At 29.0% G+C, this 19724-nt stretch overlaps 1 protein-coding gene across 1 annotated transcript; it reads right to left on the bottom strand.

Annotated features, from left to right (window-relative positions):
- Nucleotides 1-718: 718 nt before the first annotated feature.
- On the bottom strand, nt 719-7261 carry LOC130800250 (protein LONGIFOLIA 2-like). The gene is made up of 4 exons (XM_057663706.1): nt 6799-7261; nt 5442-6686; nt 4331-4556; nt 719-1637 (listed from the first exon to the last, which is right to left on the bottom strand). Exons 1-4 carry the CDS (start codon nt 6964-6966, stop codon nt 1030-1032), a joined length of 2247 nt encoding a protein of 748 aa, XP_057519689.1. The 5' UTR covers nt 6967-7261; the 3' UTR covers nt 719-1029.
- Between the last annotated feature and the right edge of the window lie 12463 nt (nt 7262-19724).

Below are 19724 nucleotides of genomic sequence, written 5' to 3'. Positions count from 1 at the left end.
GTGAAGAGGCGTGTTAGAATATGTAACATATCTGAGTCCTCAACCATCAACTTAAGCTTTTCGTTGAGTTGGTTTCTTGACACGCTAGCACTACTAAATTTTTCATTTTTTCGGAGCAACAAAAATTTAGAATAAAAATCTTTAAATACTCCATTATTTTAGTGATATTATGAGCAAAAAATGAATAAAAAACACCCGCAAAACATTCGTTAAAGATTAAATTATAAAATAAAAAAAATACTTTTTTATTTTTCTTGGATATTCCAAATTTTCTAATTTAAAATATTTATTTTAAAGAGAGAAACTTATATATGTAATTCTTAAAGCATATCTACAAATTAAAATATATCTATATATATGTGAGATTTTTCTTGATATATAGAATTTTGTTATATTTTATATTTTTCATAAAATGCATATATAAAAGTAAACCTTGAATACATGCTATAAAAATTATAAAAAATAATTGAGAAAATCAAAAGGGAACAATGGAAGCAATACTTAACTATAACAATAACAATACCAATAATAATATAATTGAACGCATGTTTAATTTCAAATTTAATGTTTTATGTTAAATGATATAATTAATTCTACTTTTAATTTAAAACTTAAACTAATATTTTATTGTATATTTAAAATTAGGGCGTTTGTTAGTAAATTTTTTTTTTTTATCATTATTAGAGAAAAATTTATCATGATCATAGAAATCTTATTATAAGAGAAAAAACAATAATCGTTAAATTTCTCGTAAATCTAAATCCAACAATTCTTTAAATAAGTTAAAAACACACGGCCAACAAAAAACTTAAATTTTAAATTAAAAAAGAAAACCAAAATTTACTATTAATAATCACAAACTCTAGTGCTCTACTTAAGTATAAAATAATAGTAAACACACATTAAGTGGGGTTTAAGGGCCATTTTATGCTGGTGAGAAAGATAAACAAACAGAATAAGCGCGCCAAAAACTGTTCTTTCCCTATTATTTTCTAATCTTCTTATACTTTTTTTATTTCCCGCACTTTTTTAAAAAACTAACTTCCTACGATGTGCTTGAACACCCATACTTTTCCCAGCAAAATTCGACAGATCTCGGATTGTTTCTCCGATTAGATCCTTAAATATCAGTCTTTCGATATCAAGAACAGCCTCTGACATCTCGATCGGGAATTCACTCCACTCATTCATCGAATCCCCGGCCAAATCCTTCTTCAACACCCTGCATATAACCTCCATGAGGTCCACACTCGGTCCATGCTCCCGGATTTTTTGATATTCCGACCAAATTTGATCCAACGACGGCCTTCCAGAAGCCGAATTTGATATTAATACTGATTTCCATGGCGGAAGTAGTCGATTTCGATTGAGGATTTCGGTGATGGTGTCAAAGATGAGCTTCCTTTCAAGAATAGAAGTTTTGGACTTGTTTTTATTGCCTCTAATTGAACTTTGTTTCTCTAACAATAAAAACAAATTATTTTCATCTGGAAGGTAATTTGATGCTCTGAATACCTCTGATACATAGCTGAATTCTGAGTCATCTGATGAATCGAAATCTTGATCGAGTTTTGATGATTGGAATATTGATGATGGGCTCCACAACAGTTCATCTTCCAATTCCATAACTACTTGATCTAATATAATGATAAAAAAGGAAGAGATGATTAATGTTAGTTTGAAATTTAGTTTTATTAGTACCCACAAAAATTCATTTAATTAAACACAAACAAGAAAGGACTAGATATAGTTTTACTACTTAAACATAGTATTGACATACACCTTAAATATTGAATGTGACTGTTATTATATCAACAATAACAACATTCCACTAGCGTGATCTAGAGGGGGTTTTCATTATAGTGATCTAGATGGGATTTTTCAGACTCAATTAAAAATGAGTTTGAATTTAAATCTAATAAAAAATAAGACTGAATTTGAATTTAACTGAATTCGACTCAAACTCGACCCATGCCATTTTTTACTCTCAACTACTTGACAATGAACATTGATCTTAAATTGTCTCATTTATTACCAATTAAATAGAGGCCTAGTGTCTAAACTCTGAACTACAAGAACTGCAAATATGAGAATTACACATGCTTATTAGTTTAAGCGACTAACAATTAATAAGTAACTTCATCAAACATACTTAATAACTTGTATGTACAACTATAACTCCGAACAAAAATAAATAATATTATCATCTGATCAAACAAAATTTATTAAATCAACTACCTCTAGTAGACAACTAATAATAAATTGAGAAAATTTTTGATTCAAATAGAGTACTAATTTCTCTATTCCTTTCAATTTGTATATTTAATTAATTTCTATCTAAAGTTATTCCAATTACTTTGTAACTTATTGTATTTTGATAACATAATTTTTTTTTAATTTCAACTACATGTTTATTTCTCTTATAAGATAATACTAGAAGTACTAGTAGAAGGCTTAAAATAGAAGTGTTCAATACAAACCCGATAAATCGACATTCATCCGATCTTGTAACTGAACTCGACTTGACCCAACTTGAAATGAATTCAAAAATATGTAAAAAATAATGTGTAATCTAAATCTAATTTTAAACCGATTCAAAATATTTAAATTGAATGAACACCTTTAGACTTAATGGGAGACTACAAATACACTTCATATCTAAAGTTATAATAAGCTGTCGTCATCAAGGATCCAAATGGATAGAAAGGGAGGAGAGAGAAAGAGAGCAACCCAGTGATGGCATCAGCTGATCATGTGCAGGTTTAAGGCTCCCCCTGCTACTTTAATTTTCCTCAGAAAACAACACCTCTTACTGGCCACTTATCTGAGAGCTAACATGATATCACCCCTGATTGGTATATTTTTGCTTAGACTGAATTGGCTCACTTAATTGCCACTCTGTTTTTATGTATTTTGACCAATTGAACTCCCACCTTATCCCTCAACGTCAGCACCCCTCATACTTAATCACCTCTTAATTATGCAATTAACCTTAATTACAATCATTGACCAACACAAACTAGTTGACTGAATGACAATTGCAATAAATTCTTGATCAGGTTCATTGAAACATTGAATTATTATACTATCTGTTTACTATATAATTGTAATTATGATTCTAGTATATACTACATGTCATTTGATGAGAAAAAATTATTTAACCAATCGCTTTGATAAAAATAAAATTCATTTATTGGATCACTAATAATCCTTAAGTTGACTCTATTAATATAAATGACCAAACCCAACCAACCAAACTTAACCACCCCTACCTGAAGAGATATAGCTGCATCATATATCTACCATCACAAGTACTATATTATCTAATGAGTGTTTGGTAGGAGGGATCTGGGGAAAAAGAATTTAAATTTAGATAAAAAAAATAATAACATTTGTATTTATTTTTAAAAATTATTTAAATTTAATGACAGCTTCTTAGAAAAAAAATTTAAAAGACAAGTATTTAAGATGAACATTTGGCCTTAAATTCTTAATTGAAAGTCAAACATAAAAATCAAAGGATGAGACGTTTATTAGCCCATAAATTTCATTTTATGTATCAATTACTTGTGAGAAACACCCTTCAAAGAATTTATCTAAAACTTGCAAAATAAAATTTAATACTCTTATTTGTTTATTTTTGTTATCAATTTGCAAAATTAGTACAATAGTATCTGTTATTAGGTTTTATACTTGCAAAGACATTGATGATCAAAATCACAACTTGTTCATTCCTTTTCTCAACAGAATATTTTGTCTCATATAGATATTATATTAATAATATACAACTACATTAAATTTTATATAATTGAATATAATCAATATATCATAAACTAACTTTTATATTTTGTTAGCATCAGTACTAAGTACCATATGTTAAGTTTCATAACATGTTGATCACATATCCAGTACACTCATAAGAGTGGTTGCTGTTACAGGTAATAGTAAGTAAAAGTACTACCAACATGAAATGAATTGGTTAGATAAGTTTATTATTAAAACCCAAATCTTACGAAAAGAAATCATGAGTGGAGTAGTTGTTTTAAGAGGACAAGTTTAGTGAACATGTAAAACAGCTATTGAAACGTCATCATCTCATGTCAAAAAAATGAAATTAACAACCAATTTATTTAGGTAAATTACGGTTATTTTTTAAGTAAGTAAATAACTTTTATGCGGTACAATTTGATAAGGGAGAAATTTATGAATTTTATTTTAACTTTTTACATTTTATTTATTTTTTTTGTCCTTTGTATGGTAATTTATAAATACCTTATTGATTAGGAATTTGTAAGTCTTTAAATATTAAGTCATAGTGTGTAGTGTGTACCTTTAAAATCAATGGTACGTTTATTAACTGGAGAAGGTGACGATTCATCTTCCTTGTAGAAGGACGAGTCTAACACCGATACTGGACTCGGTTGCTGTAACTCGGTGGAGTTTGAGTTCGAGTTTGAGCCCGAGTTGTTGGCCGTTATTTCTGCTATACTGTGTAATAACCTATCACATCTTTCTAATAAGTTTCTCCCATCTCTGTTATCGTCTCCCTTCCATCTCTGCATAAATAAATCAATTCATTAATGGTTCATTTTCAATTGTTCATTACTTAGAAGAGAAAATATAGTTGATAGAATCTCATCTTGATTCTTCCTAAAATATTTGCACTGTTCATACTATAACTTTTCATAATTAATTAACTAAACCCAAGTACAAAGAACAGTCTTATGCTATAGAATGAAAAATAAAACTTAAAACTATTAAAAACCAAAAAAGTTATTCCTTTTTTTTTTTAAACTTCTTTCATTATATATCTGATAATATAACAAAAAATATAATAATACATATTATAAAAATATACTATTTTTGTTCTTTAAATCTTGTACCATTTGACTTTTTATATTTTCAATGTAATACTTTAATTGTTTTTAATTGTTAATATGACTATATGCACTTGATCAATTAAAAAAAAGAAGTATATTTTATATACTAATCCATATCACTAGTAAGCATAATTCTCAATTTGTAGCACTAAAACAGAAAATTTAATATACTAGTAAATTTTACTGGACTTATTATTAATACATGTATATAATTGAGGAAATACAATGAATATAATTGAGGAAACACGAGATGTATAGTCTCTTGAGAGACCGTCAGTCCGTCACTATGAGAGAGACATTTCTCAAACCTACTCCATTAAAGTTTAATTAAACTAAAAGATAATAATATGTTGACTAAATCAGGGATGTTCTCTTACAGAGACCGTATCTCACAAAAATTTATGAAGAGATTGTCCATTCTAACACCATATGACAATGAGAGGAAGAACTTCAATGACTTATAAAATATGAATATGTGAACAACATCGATCTTTAAATTAAAATTGTTAAGGGGAAGGCGATTAAGAAATTAGACATGATTAATTGTATTAGGGGAATTACCTCATTGTCGGTATGTGATGAAGTACTGAAACTGCTTTCAGAAATGGTAGTGGATGCTTCATCCTCAACAAATGCAGGACCACTGAGAATCCTTTCACCCTGACAACTCTCAACCGTTGATCGCCGATTACGAGGTGAACGATTCACCGTATGATCGCCCCACTTAGTCGTCATCATTTTTGGAGATTGTACAGGCGAATGTGATACTCTGCCACTCTTTTCATTGCTTCTCCTCTGTGTTTCAACGCTTAATGGACCACCTTTTCGTCGAACACCTGGACTACTTGAACGTCGATTTTCGTTCCTTCCGGGTGACCTTATCGGACTTCGGGTTGACCTTTCTCTTCTCGGACTCTCGCCGGAGGAAATATTGTTCAAATTTTTCCGGCGAGCATTATTTGGATGAGACCTTGTAGGTTTCATTAGTACAACAGGAGATTCTTCTTCGTATGAGAATCTCCCGTTGTACTGAGAATTTGAAGAATGTAGAAGACCTTTTAGTTGGAGAGCTTCAAGAATATTTTTCAATGTTTCTAGATCTTTCGAAGGTTCATCGATTCCTCTCATCCTTAACCTTCTCTCGATTTCTCCGTAAATAGTTACTGTTTGATTTTGTTGCTTTACAGGAAGTTCTGGTGGAAAGAAATCTGTTGCATTGTAGTAGCTTTTTCTTTCCACCATTAATCTTCGCCGAGTATTGTTATTCGTTTTCTGAATGTTATTTTTTACTCCATGATTGTTCTGGTTTCTGATAATGGTGGATATTTGATCCGATTTTCTCTCTCCTACTCCAATATTTTCAGTTTTAAGAGGAGAGAGTAAACTCGGAGTATCGAAAAACCTGTAATCTCTCGATCTTGACTCAGACGCTGATCTACGAAGCTCAACCTTCTTCTCAGGCTCAGTAGAAGAGCTCGGAAGAGGTTCAAGCCCCATTAATCGAGCAACAACACTTGGAGACCGCCGTTGATTTTCTCTGTCATCATCAATGGCGGTTCCAGAAGTTGATACAGTATTGATTCGGATTTCTCGCGGTCGTAAACCGCCATTTGCATCAGTAATGGCTCGACTATCAAGCGATAGCCTCGGCGTTTCACGGTGAAATTTCCATGGCGATTTAGCCGGGGTAATAGGAGTAACCGGTACATTTTCAGGCAACGGTGATTGAATCTTCGGCTCCGTGAGTTCCATTGATACTGCAGGAGATCCAACAATGGAGACTGATTCTGACGCCGAATCACCAACCTAATGCAAATTTCCAAAGAGAAAAAACTATTAATATCATTATTTCTCAACAATTCATTTCCAAATTCAATAATTACAAACATCCAATTACATTTTCTATCAATCTACTAACCGTATGAAGAAAAGGTGAAGGAAGACGTTTCGTGTGTAGCCTTTTCCCAGAAAGAAGATGAGAACGATCAAAGAGATTGAAAAACCCAGCCATACAACCTCCCATATGTTTCTCAATTTGCTTCTCTAAGTTTTGGTCATGGATAGTTAACCCCGTCGTTGTCGTCATTTCTCTTTCTCTGTCAAAAACCCACTAAGTCTATCTCCTCCACAAATAAACCCCTTTTCACCTCCAATTTCACAAAAAGCTTCTAACCGCCATTGAAAATTTTCGATTTTGCTTCACATTCTCTCTCTGAAACTAAAACTCACCTTTTCCTTTCACTGTGTTCAGTTTTCAGAATTTCACGGCTTTATCGTTAACTCCCGCTTTTCGGGTCTTTTAAAGGGTGTTACGAGGTGATCCATACTGCAAATTACTAAGCTATCCCTGTGAATGTGTATAACAAAAGTAGGGTAACCGTTAATTTTTGGAATAGCTTACGGAACCATAGTACAAAAATAAGACTAATAGATAATCGGATTTTACTTAATCTTTCCCTCTAGTTAACTTGATTAAAAAATTATAATAAGACTACTTTGTAGAAAATTATAATTTAGACGCAAATTTATATTTTTGTAAACCGTCTTCTTAATAATTATAATTTTAGGTATGTATCGCAATTTTAAATGAGAGATGATAATTATATAAGTTGCTTTTATGGTCAAATGTTTATAACATTCTAATAATGTAAATTTTTTTAACTTACAAGAATATTAATTTTCTAAACCTTATTTTTCTTTTGAGGGTTTTACTTACCTTGAAATTAGACCTGTCAATTTTTAATACAATTTTATATTAACTGTATCCAAACCTTAACTAAAAATTAATGAGTTATTATGTAAAATTTTTACCCAAAAATAAAAATAATATCTTAATAAGCTAAAAAAGATAATACTCAATCATAAATATAATTATATTATAATATTAACTCAAAAATAATCCGACTCAAAATTAAACAAATCAAACAAAAATGTCAGTCGAGGATACTCAATCCAAAATCTGCCCATGGGACCATTTTGAGAGGTCTTCCCAAAATCAAACAAAAAGTAAAACGAAAGGATAATTGAGAAATTGGGATTTTTTTTATTATGTGGGTTTCTTGAACGTGTCAAAGTCGAACTCCCTTGAAGTGTGAAAAGTTTGACCCAAACTTACCTTCTTTTATTATTATTTTAACCCTAAATTATTATCTTTATACCATTAAATTTGTTTTACTGACATATATTTCGTAGTGAAACAAAAATCACAAATAAATATTATAGGGGATATCGTAAGAAATGGATGAATAAAATAAAAAAGTAAAATTTGTGAATGAGAGTTTTTAAATGAGATGCTTTCACAGTGAGACCATTTCTATTAGGTTGGCCCAATATATATTTTTAGTCTTAAAATGCTCAATTATAATGTTAACTTATAATTTTAAAATAATTACTTTTAATTTTAAAGTGATTATTTATAACCTTAAAAATATCACTTATAATTTTAAAGTAATTAATTAAAGTAATAAACTAATTATATAGACTCATCTTATGATAAGACGGTCTCATACAAGACGAATTAAAATAATAAAAATAAATTTAGAATAAATTTGGTGAAAAGAAAAGTGATATATTTATTGGGACAAGTGTAGTAATATATAGTTACAGTTGTTTTTAGTTACCTCGGTTATTTATGATTAATTTGCCACATAAAACGGGGCAAAAAGTGAAAGAAAATGAAGGCTTTGTTCTTACTGTCAACTTCACAATTCACAAGTGTCGTTTTTACTAGTGTTATTGTGGCTTCTTCAGGATTAACGGTTATGCATGGACCATTTTTTAACTCGCTACAAATACAATTATATAAAGTAAGTATTTTGTAAGCTGCAAATAGTTAATAGTTGATATGAATAGCGGATTATTTTCTCATAATCACTAATCTAATTAGTTTATTTCATTAACTGGTTTGACCAGTTGATATTAAATATGTTTAGAAGTTTAAAAAATAACTTATTTATAGTAATAAGTTGTTTTAAATAACTAAATTATCAGACACTAACGTTAAATGATTTAACCACTCTATAATCTATTTGTTTCAAAATAAACTAAATTTTTCAATAAGTTATTTTACCAAACACATTCAAAGAAAATGTTTGAAAACTAACTAAACTAATAGTTGATGAAAGTGACTAATTTGACTAGTAGATTTTATTAATTACTTTGGCTAACTAATTTTGAACATGTTGCCAAGAGCAACTTGTTCAAAAATTTTATCAAAATACTTTAAAATAATTTAGCATCAAATAGTTTGCCACTCAACCCTCTAATTATATTAAAATATTTGAAAATTGTCTAATAAATTTTTGTAACAAACACAAAAAAAATTTGGTTAGAAAGTAATAAGTTGAGTCCTAAGTTTTTACTTGTAAGTGAGGGAAAGCAAACATGAGAGAAGGAAATATCATGTAAAGTTGGTATATAATGTTTTGATATCTCAACATGACTACATTAACATTAGTTATTATTCAATGAAGAGTCGATTTACACCTTGTTGATGATGATTTTGAGCACCTTGTAGCTCATGTTATGTCTTGCACATTTGAGAGTGATGTGAGGTGTGCCATGGGATATGGAGTGTTAAGGTTTGGTCACTTAATAAAGTAATTAATAATGATGATTTGGGGTGTCTTAGTGAAGGCAAAGTATGAAGTTTGGAAGGATTTGAAGGCTGCTCGACCCATCGAGCATGAGTGGCTCGATTGAGCCAAGCAGCAGGAAACAAGCACTAGCTTTTGGTCACTCGCTCGACCAGGCAAGCAGAGGGGGCTCAACCGAGCGGGCTACAGCGGGGAAACAGACGCGATTCTGTTTTTGCTATGGTTTTGTTTGGGCTTTTAAGCCTTTTGTCTTAGGTTTTCTAATATGTCTTTGGGCTATATAAGGAGTCTTAAAACATCATTAGGGCACAGAGAGAGACATATACAAGATTGAAAGCTAGGGTTCACACTATAAGAGTTTTCGTCCTTGTTTATGCATGTTTGTGTGAGATTGAGTTAAAGGTTCAATCTTTGCTTTGAGAGGCTGTTCTTAAAGCTTAGAAAGGTGAGTCATTAATGTATTGTTAATTATATTAATGTTAAGATACTCATTTTGAAGGGGAGGTATGCATAGATACCTCATATATCTTGTTGTTTTGATTGTCCATTATTGTGCTCTGTTTTTGTCTTTGTTCTTTGGATTAGTTTGTTAATTGTTTCTTCACCATTGCCATAGCCTATTCACAATAGGTATTATACCATGAAGTTTATACCTATATTTTGTTGCTAACCTAGTATTAGTATATGTAATTATATGTATGAATAAAAGAGTTTTTTTTTTAATTTTTTTACTTAACTTGTTAAAATAGTTATTTGGGCGGATTTAAAAAGAGATTATTTTTATTGGTTTACTCCAGTTTGGCCACATTTTATTGGATGACGTTTGTTCGATGATCCAATTAACTAGGCAAAGGCCGAGTTTTTTTTTTGCAATTAGCCGGAGACAACCCCTAAACTATTTTTAAAACATAAAAGTTTGTATTCAGTCTCCTAATTTGTTATGATTATTTGACTTTTTTTATTATATTGGTTACCCCATGAAAAATACTCAAAATCCGCCATTGAAATGAAGGTACTAGAAGTAAGACTTGAACGAAAAACATAAAAATTTAGAAATTCAAATTGATTTTCAATAAATGAGATAAACTTAGTAGTACTTCCATTGCATGAACCAACCACTTGGTGGAAATTAAAGAGGAATAGTTACTAAAAGTATTTGATACAATACACCTTCTTCCAAATCTCCAATAACTAACACCCCAAAATAAAAAAAAGTTGCTTTTAAATTTTAACTAACTTGTATTATCCCTATTAGTATTAAATTGTGTAACATACAGTTTATAATAATAATAGTCGAGTTAGTTCAACACACATATTAAACAAAAATTTAACCTATTTTAAATTAAGAATAATAATGGAATTAATTTAAAACACATATAAAACTGAAAGTTCAGGCCTTCTTACGATTAAATAATATATATAATACTATTACCTTGATTATACCCAGTTATTATGGGTTCACTTTAAGACCTAATGCAAAGATAAAAGCTAGCTAGGTAAATGACAATAGACATGAACACACCACTATGAAAATGTTGAAGAAGTCGATACCATGAAAGTGAGGAAGGAAAGGGAGAAGTCATAATGCCAATCACGTGGAAGATAATTATCAAACAATGAAGAAATATGTTGGATTAGGCAGCCCGTGAGCATGTTAAGTTTTTGGCATAATATTAGTAAATGGTAACCGATCCGAATAACATTTTTTACTACTACCTTTGTCCCGGTAAAAATGAAATATTTAAGTTTTTAATTTGTGAGCTTTTTAAAAGTTATGTTTTTTCAATGGTATAGGAGCGGTAAAAATGTTAATTGACCCACTAAAGGATATTTCATTACTTTTTTTTTTTTACTTTAAGTTTTTTCATTTTATAAGAGAAAAATTTAAATTTGATTTTTGAAGTATAAATTCAAGACAAAATATATTCATGTGGACTATGAGATATTAAGGCTCAAAATTTAACTTTTTATTAGATTCGTCTTGATGCAAAGAATTTTAATATATAATGTTTATAATTTTTATTATGTGTACTATGAGATATTGAGACTCAAAATTTGCTTTTAAATACGTGAAAAAGTAAACTGAACAAACAAAAAGGGGCGGAGGAAGTAATAAAGTGTTTGGCAAATCACTGTTAGTAATTGATAGTTGTTGGTTTTTTAGTTGACTTTTTTAACTAGCTGAACTTGTTAAGATGTTTTTGTTAGCTTTTAGTTTGATAAAATTAGATATTTGACAGTTTATTTACGAAAAAGTTGATCAACAAGCAAAAAATAAAAAATACGCAAATTTAGTCTTTTTTTTGTTTAAAAGCCAGTTTTTTAACTAATTAAAAAATCACTTAGTAAATATATATTTATTTGGCTTTTTGTCTGAGTTAAAAAATTAGAAACTAAAGTCAAAAAGCTAACTAAAAGCAATATGAAGTTTGTCATTGATTTGCTTAATCAACATGTTACTTCAAATTGATTTTTATGTAAGATTTGATAGCTTTATACAATATATTTTTTCCTAACAATTTTTATCTTATTAATAGAATAAATAATTTATCAAACATGTGCTCAAAATGGAAACTTTATAAAGCAGAGCTAATCTAATTCACGGTTCAATAACTGAAATTGAACGCAATTTAATCAAGCAACATGGCCAACTTGCCGTATCAATGCCACAATCCACTACCTAATTAAGGGGTTACCTAAACAAGATCTTCTTGGGCTACTCGTTCTAACCATTCCTTGTTTTGTGATATGTACTTTATCAATTATATTTTTGTTTTCCAAAGCATTAATAGTAATATCATCAATTACTTTAATTAGTAAATAATTTTAATTTACTTTCTTATAGAAGCATTCTATATTAAGTTGCTTGTAAGTTCGAGAACTAGATTTAATCTTAATTTGAGTAAATATTACTTTCTGAGTATGAGTTATCGTCTTTTTTTCCTCCTTTAATCTTGATCATAGATTCTATAGCGGAATATACTGAGAACAATGATGATAATAATTACTTTCACTTTTTCTAACTAAGATTTTAATTTCAATTCTCATATAGTCTTTTCTTTCTCTCGTCCGCCTTTTTTATAAAAAGAAGTTAGCTTATAGGTTCAACATATGCTTACCATATGGATGCACATCTACATGTGAAAGTCAATATTACTATATCTTGAATTTCACGGTTTAGAAATTTTATTACACTGTTAGTTAGAGCAATTAATGGACAATTAGGGTTAATTAGAGCAATATAAAATGAACAACTCTTACCTTAAAGGCCAAATTGAAAAACAAGTGGACGCATAATTTGGAAGTAGAAAAATTTATGGGCAAATACTCAAGAGTTTAAAATCCAATTAAACTAGAAAGTTATGTATATATCAATATTTGATAATTTTTACAAGTCATGCATTATAATTAACAACATCTCACTAATTCCACACATAAAAGAAATGTATTAATTCATAAGTTTTATGGATCTCAAGTAAGTTTCTTTATATAGTTAGTCTTACAAGAGATCATCTTTTCATGAGATAAATTCATATAATTAGTTTATTTTTCTAATTAATCACTTTAAGTTTATAGATGATCACTTTAAGGTAAAAGTGTTTATTTTAAGACCGTAACCATACATTTGGTCAACCAATTAAATATAATTTTGAATACGTGCTAAGTGTATGACCGTAGCAGTCCCAATATACTATTTTTAATAGACAATAGTTACTTAACATTTTTTAAAACCATAACATGATCGAGTCTTAGAGGAATTTATATGTTCTTAGACTTATATTCATCCCTACACGCATAGTCACATACTAATATATTTGCTACCTAAAGCTAACATCTACTTGGACATTTAACAACTAAAATTGTAGAGTTTTAAACAGTTAATAATAACCCTCACAATTATTAATTTTAGTCGGAAAATTTTCTAATTAATTAAACAATAATTTATCATGTAACCAAAAAGTAAAAGGATCTCTGTCACGAAATGTAGACTCACTCAATTTTCTGCAATGAGAAGCAAAGATTGATGAAATTGTTGGAAAGGAAGGAAGCAAGTTTTGATGGGTGCAGCCATGACAGAGATGATGACATTTAATTGGAGCTAACTCCACCAATTACTTTATATACTCCTTCCATTTGACAAGACCTCTAATAGTTTGCAGCTGTAACTCTATAATATGAGTTTTTTTTTCTTTTTATTATACCCGCTATATTTAATATTTTACTATTTTGATTATTTATATATATTAAATTATGCACATTTAAAAATTATAAAAATTAGAATATTTTGCGAATTATAGCTTGAAAGTTTAAGTCTTTTGCAAATTAAAGTCGTTAAAATATCAAAGACTACTAGTTTAAGTGGTTCAGAATCTTGTAATTTGGCTTGAATTGTACCCTTTGATACTTTGATGGCTATAATTCGCAGAAAATAAACATTTATATTGTAATTCGCAAAAATCCTAAATTTAAGGTTCTAATTCACAAATTATCCAAAAAATCAATAGTATGAAAGTATGCAATTGGGCTATCCTATTAATATCCCGCTTGACTGTATTTTTCTTACATATTAGCCGCAATATATAAAATAAGCTTGAACGATAAATAGTGTTAAAAGACGTAGTGTAGCAAATCTTTCAGAAAAGAAAAAAAATATTATAAATACATTCTTCTCCTATTAAATTTACAACATTAATCTTTTTTATTTTAAAAATTTGTTGCAAACTGAATAAAAGCCGAGGAGTAGCCATTTTATGCTAGTCTTTTTCTTTTCGTTTTCCTTTTCCCAATTCTTAATGACTGCTTAGGGGAGAAGGTACCAATTCACATGGATTTTTCTCTTTTTGTTATGAAATGATGGTCAATTCTAAATCTTGTAGAATCACACTTTTCTTTTGTTATCCTTATCAAACAAGAGTAAATTCAAGAGATTAGTATCAAATGGTTGAAAATACTCGGCTTAAATTGGTAGCATAGCCAATATAGCTTCCATTTTCTATGTTTTTTTTAACATTTTGGTAATTGATTTTTGTTTTAATTTTTGGCTTATTGTTTGGTAAAAATTAAAATATGTAATATTTGTTAACCGACATTTACAAGCTAAAAAAATGATTTATAAGTAATAAGTCAAATATAAAACGTGTTTTTGTTGAATTTTTTTTTATTACTTTTGATTTGTTGACTTATATTTTTCTAACAAACAACTAATAATCAATACTTAAATTTATCAAATATCTTTTTTCAACAATTGACTTATCAAATTTTAAAAGTTAAGAAAAACAATTTCAACGAAAATAATAATCATATATCAAACACCGTTATATTAATTATTAAACATTTTAATATTAATATGATCTTAAACAAATAATCGGAAACATGACTCAGGTCAATACAAGCCTAGATTCTCCCTGGTTACCAACTACTAGCAATAGTAAGAAACCCAGAAGAAAAAGGGGTTAATTGATGTCATTGATAGCAGAGATGACAGTAAATAGTATTTTGAAAGTGCCAAATTTTATGTCACAGAAAACAATGCCACTCCTTAGCCCTAGAAAATAACAAAACTAAGCATGTACTACTACTTCGTATTGTTTGGACATTGAATGCTCCATAAATACTCCTCCTTCCCTTTCTTCTTTAACAAATTATTACACCTTTTTTTTTTGAGTCATTTAATTCATGTGGATGATATTAAAAAAATGTACAAATAATGTCTAGATGAAAATATAAGAAAATGGTAAACACATTTCTATAAAAGGAAATTATAGCAATATAATTGAGACAAACAAGAGAAAATCGTGTATGGATTTGGTCTACATTAATTTACAGTGCAAAAATCTTGAAAGGTACTTACAAGTACAAAATAGTCGGTTTTTACACTTGACAAGTACAATAATTGAGAAATATTTACTATTTTTAGATTGGTGTACACTAAAATAGAGTGAACCAAATTCATATAAAACTTGTGCGATAAACTAAATAGAAAAATGTGATAATCTCGTAGGGACAGAAAAAGTAAAGATTCACTAAGTTTACATTCAGTTTTAGTAAGAAAAAAGGACCCGAGCTTTCATTTGTATTGAATGGACTATTCGATTAAAGATAGTAAACGTTAGTTGAATGAGAGTTTTTGTTGTTTATGTTAATCAATTATTGTCTGTTATTACTGAGTAGTTGAAGTACTTTGGTAAATGGCATTCATTTGACTGTTTGAATAATTTCTTACGTTGTTTATGTATTTGTACGTTAGGTAGCCGTTAATACTATTTCTAGTTCAAATTAATTGTTATTAGGTATACCTATATACGTATTTATTTATGTTTAATTGTTACATATGCGTATTTATGTTTAATAACAAATTAAATAGATCAATATGTTTTATTTTTAATTAGCATGTTTGATGAGAAAAATGTGCAATAGAAATCTTCATGAATTAGTTTCGTGCATATTTATTGTAGGAAAAATTCATATTAATAATATAATTTTTCACCCATTTAATATGAATAATTTCACCTTTGACTATTTTTAAAAATTAAACAATTGCCCTGAGTTTGCTATTAACATACCCTATTTGTATGCTTACAACAAACTAAGGATAAAAGTTGGTTTATTAAAAAATAATTCGTTGGGAATATTCACAGCGAATGGATGAAAGGTTGATTTATTTTTTTTTGGCAATTAATGAGTATATATTAACTCCAAAAAACATTTTTATAACCTAAGCTATAAAAAAAAAACACTTTCCAAACACGAAGAAAAGTCACACTCAAGCAACAAGAAATAAACAACCAATAAACAACAGCAAGACACCTAAACAATGATCCACTACAAGAGTCCTCTAATCTAGCAGCAATATAGAACAAAATACTATGAGAACACCATTTGACATGATTATAATTTTTAATATCAATTTTTTTTTATATATTAATTTAATATTTTATAATTTTTAATTGTAAGCAACATACTAAAGGTATTACAATGCCTATCTCGCTTTATAGAGGTACTATTATTATAACTAACTAGAAAATTAAGATAAATTTTTTATATTAAAAAATGATTTTAGAAATAGAAAATTGACACGATTTGATTATATTAATATATTTGCTCTCAATTACTATACTTATAGAGAACACGTAAGCTAATTTAACCTTTATAAAACTTATATTGAAACACGTTGGTATTACTATATGCAAAACGTTATTTGAGGGTATTATTGTCTCCTCCTTTGATATTTTCATAGCAAAGCTTCCAAACTTAACAATCGATTATAAAAATTGACTATAATAGTAGGTGAATTGAATCTTCTTAAGTCATTGAAAAGCCAATTTGAACTCCGATTTGTAACGAGAGGAATTTAGGCCAGGGTGAAACCAAAATATATATATGTGTTCAGGTGGCTGGGAATATCAACTTTCTACTATTCTTTGAACAATACTACAAGTATACAATTTAAAATTATGCAAGACCCAAACCACAAAATAAGTCGCAAAAATGATTGTATTGCTTAGCCACTAAATCAGGTCATTTCATTATAATTCCTATTAATATTAAATTGTGTTAAGCTGTAACATATATAACGAAAAAACAATAATAGTTGTGTTGGTTTTGTTGGAAAATAACCCATATGTGAAACTACATCGAAAAATTTGAGAGATGTTAACTAACATATATACTTAATAGGCTACTCCTCCTAATACCAATTGGCTTAGGATAGAACCTCATCGGGTTTATATGCAGTCAAATCTTCTCTTATACGGGTCTTGTAGTATACAAGCCTAATAACAAATTTCTCAGGTTTAATATATATAAAAACGTATATATTTAGCACATACGGATATATCATACTAATATCTTGAATTTGCTGGTCTATCTAACTTTAGGTTTTGTTGTTTTGTTTGGAGGACAAATTAAGGACACCCCATTCCTATCCTCTTTTGCTTTCCTGCATGTGCATGTGGTAGGTTATGTTATGAATATGGCGTTACACTTACATATTCTCCTAAGTGAAAGTATAACTAAACTCCACATATATATTCATCATTTATACTCCTACTATATAGTTAGTTATAACATCTTTTTCAAATGTCTTGTCTACGATAAGATTTACACTTTTATATGCAAATGTATAATGCATGCATATCCTTTTATCCTTTTACTCTATTCAACCCACATGCTATTTCAGTTGTACATATAGCTCTATCCTTTTTTAAGTTCTTTCTAATCATGATTCATGATCATTGTCTAAATCTACAAATAGTTGAATAGTAGAAAGAATGTATAAATATGATTTTTCTATTTCATTTTCTTTTATTTGTTATAAAATAATATATATCAAAACGAATTTAACAAAATCATCATCGTCCTTATCATCAGCCTAATATTCTGCTCGAAAACAGGGTTTGGGTGAGGAAAGGCGACGGACAATCCATACTTGTACTCCCTTGAGAGGGAGTACTAGAGGAAAGCGGTATTAGGAGGAACTATGTGTGTTGTAAGTTGCAAGTGTTTTCCTAGGCGAATTATGTGTCACTCATCTTTATCTTAGTAGGACCATATCTATTTGGTGATATATCGAGTGCGCATGCACTTTCCTCTTTGCCCTCTCCTTGAAGGGGTACGTGTATGGTCTGTCTGCTACCTTCCTTCTTCCGGACCTCGACTTATTCGAGATACTAGGTTGGTTGACTGTGACAATGACTATCGGAGATACATCATGTACAAGTTTTTCTCTCCTTAAATAAAGTATTTCTTGTGAAAACATCTATAGGGAACTGAGGTGATATAAGATATCTTGGACTTTAATCATCAATTAAAATTTTTAGTTGAATTCCTTTGACATAGTATAGTAATCTAGGTCGAGGTTCGAAAGTTTTGCCCCTTCAAATTTCAACATTGACATTTAAGCACATTAAATCATTGCAAAAGTTCTTTAAAAAATTATAAAATTTACCCTTATTCAAATGTAAGCTTTGCAAGTTATAGCAAATGGTTATCACTAAGTTCTCAAAAATTTAAAACGTTTTCAATAAGTTCATTCATCACACCCTAAAATAATACACACCTTAAAATAATACATTACTCTCTGTGTAAATTAAATAAATAGACAATCATTTAGCAATTGGGGGTGCATTGCATCCCATTACACCTAATGTGAAAAATCATGTTAATTTTTTTTTTTTATAAATATTTTAAACATAACTAACTTAATAAAACCGATACTCCTACAATAATAGATTTTACATCAAATAATTCATACCATAACTTATTTATTAACGGTTCATATAGACTATCTAGTCTCAAGTTCCCATGCCCTAGTGACATTAACACATAAATATGAATTGGTTAAAAAATAGCTTTAAGTGTCCATAAACCGGTTTTTTTTGCTTATTTTTATTTTATTTATTTTATTTGTAAGTTGCAAGTTTCTCTTTTAAAGATCTTTTTTGAGTTGAGGGACTTTTTGACCGCACTCTCCTCTATAAGTATGAGCTGCTGTCTTTTTTCCCTACCCAAACCCTGACCATAGTTTTCTATGAGCGGGATACATTGGACGTGATGATGAAATTGGTTTTATTTGCTTTTATATTACAAAGATTAAAATAGTTTAATAAAGTTTACAGAAATCTAAAAGTAAATGAGAATATAGAAAACAAAAATAGTAAAGCATATCCATATATTAAATATTTTAAAATTTATTGGGGTGAATTAAATAAAATAAGATAAATTAATTAAAACGAGACGGTAAATGATGGACACAGTATCCAAGTTCCATAGCCATGTTCTTTTTCACCGACCCTTTTCTCCTGCACACTTTCCTTTATCATACTGCATCTATAGTACTTCCTCTGATTCTCTCCTTTATTTTTGTTGGTAGGTTGCAACAATTATTACCACTGCAATATTTAATTTTAACTTTTTTAAAAAAAATAAAGAAAACAAGTAGATGAAAAAACTATCATAAGTTGAAAAGAGATGTTAAATTTGTAAATTAGATTCTTGAAAAAAAAATTTGTAAATTAGATTCTTCTTTAATAAAAATTTTGTGGATTAAATTTGAAGTAAAAATATCACAAATTTAATAGAAGAAATATGCTGTTTGGATTATGCGTTTAGTCTTGCTATTTGCTTTGACGTGCCTTGTCTAATTTATGTATTTGTCTTGCTTATGGTGTATTTTAGATTTTTATTTTCTTTTACAGGTCAATATATGACAGAATATTTTATTTATCGTCATATTCTTATCTCTATTGTA

This window comes from Amaranthus tricolor, chromosome 14 (assembly GCF_026212465.1).
Source record: "Amaranthus tricolor cultivar Red isolate AtriRed21 chromosome 14, ASM2621246v1, whole genome shotgun sequence".
Classification (NCBI taxonomy): domain Eukaryota; kingdom Viridiplantae; phylum Streptophyta; class Magnoliopsida; order Caryophyllales; family Amaranthaceae; genus Amaranthus; species Amaranthus tricolor.
This window is presented reverse-complemented; position numbering and strand designations above follow the sequence as displayed.

Excerpts from the sequence above, each read along its gene's own strand:
- LOC130800250 (XM_057663706.1), bottom strand. The coding sequence starts at position 6,966 with ATGACGACAACGACGGGGTTAACTATCCATGACCAAAACTTAGAGAAG. Across the intron at positions 6,687-6,798 it reads CTTCACCTTTTCTTCATACG|GTTGGTGATTCGGCGTCAGA; the intron begins GTTAGTAGATTG and ends AATTTGCATTAG. Across the intron at positions 4,557-5,441 it reads CATCACATACCGACAATGAG|AGATGGAAGGGAGACGATAA; the intron begins GTAATTCCCCTA and ends TTATTTATGCAG.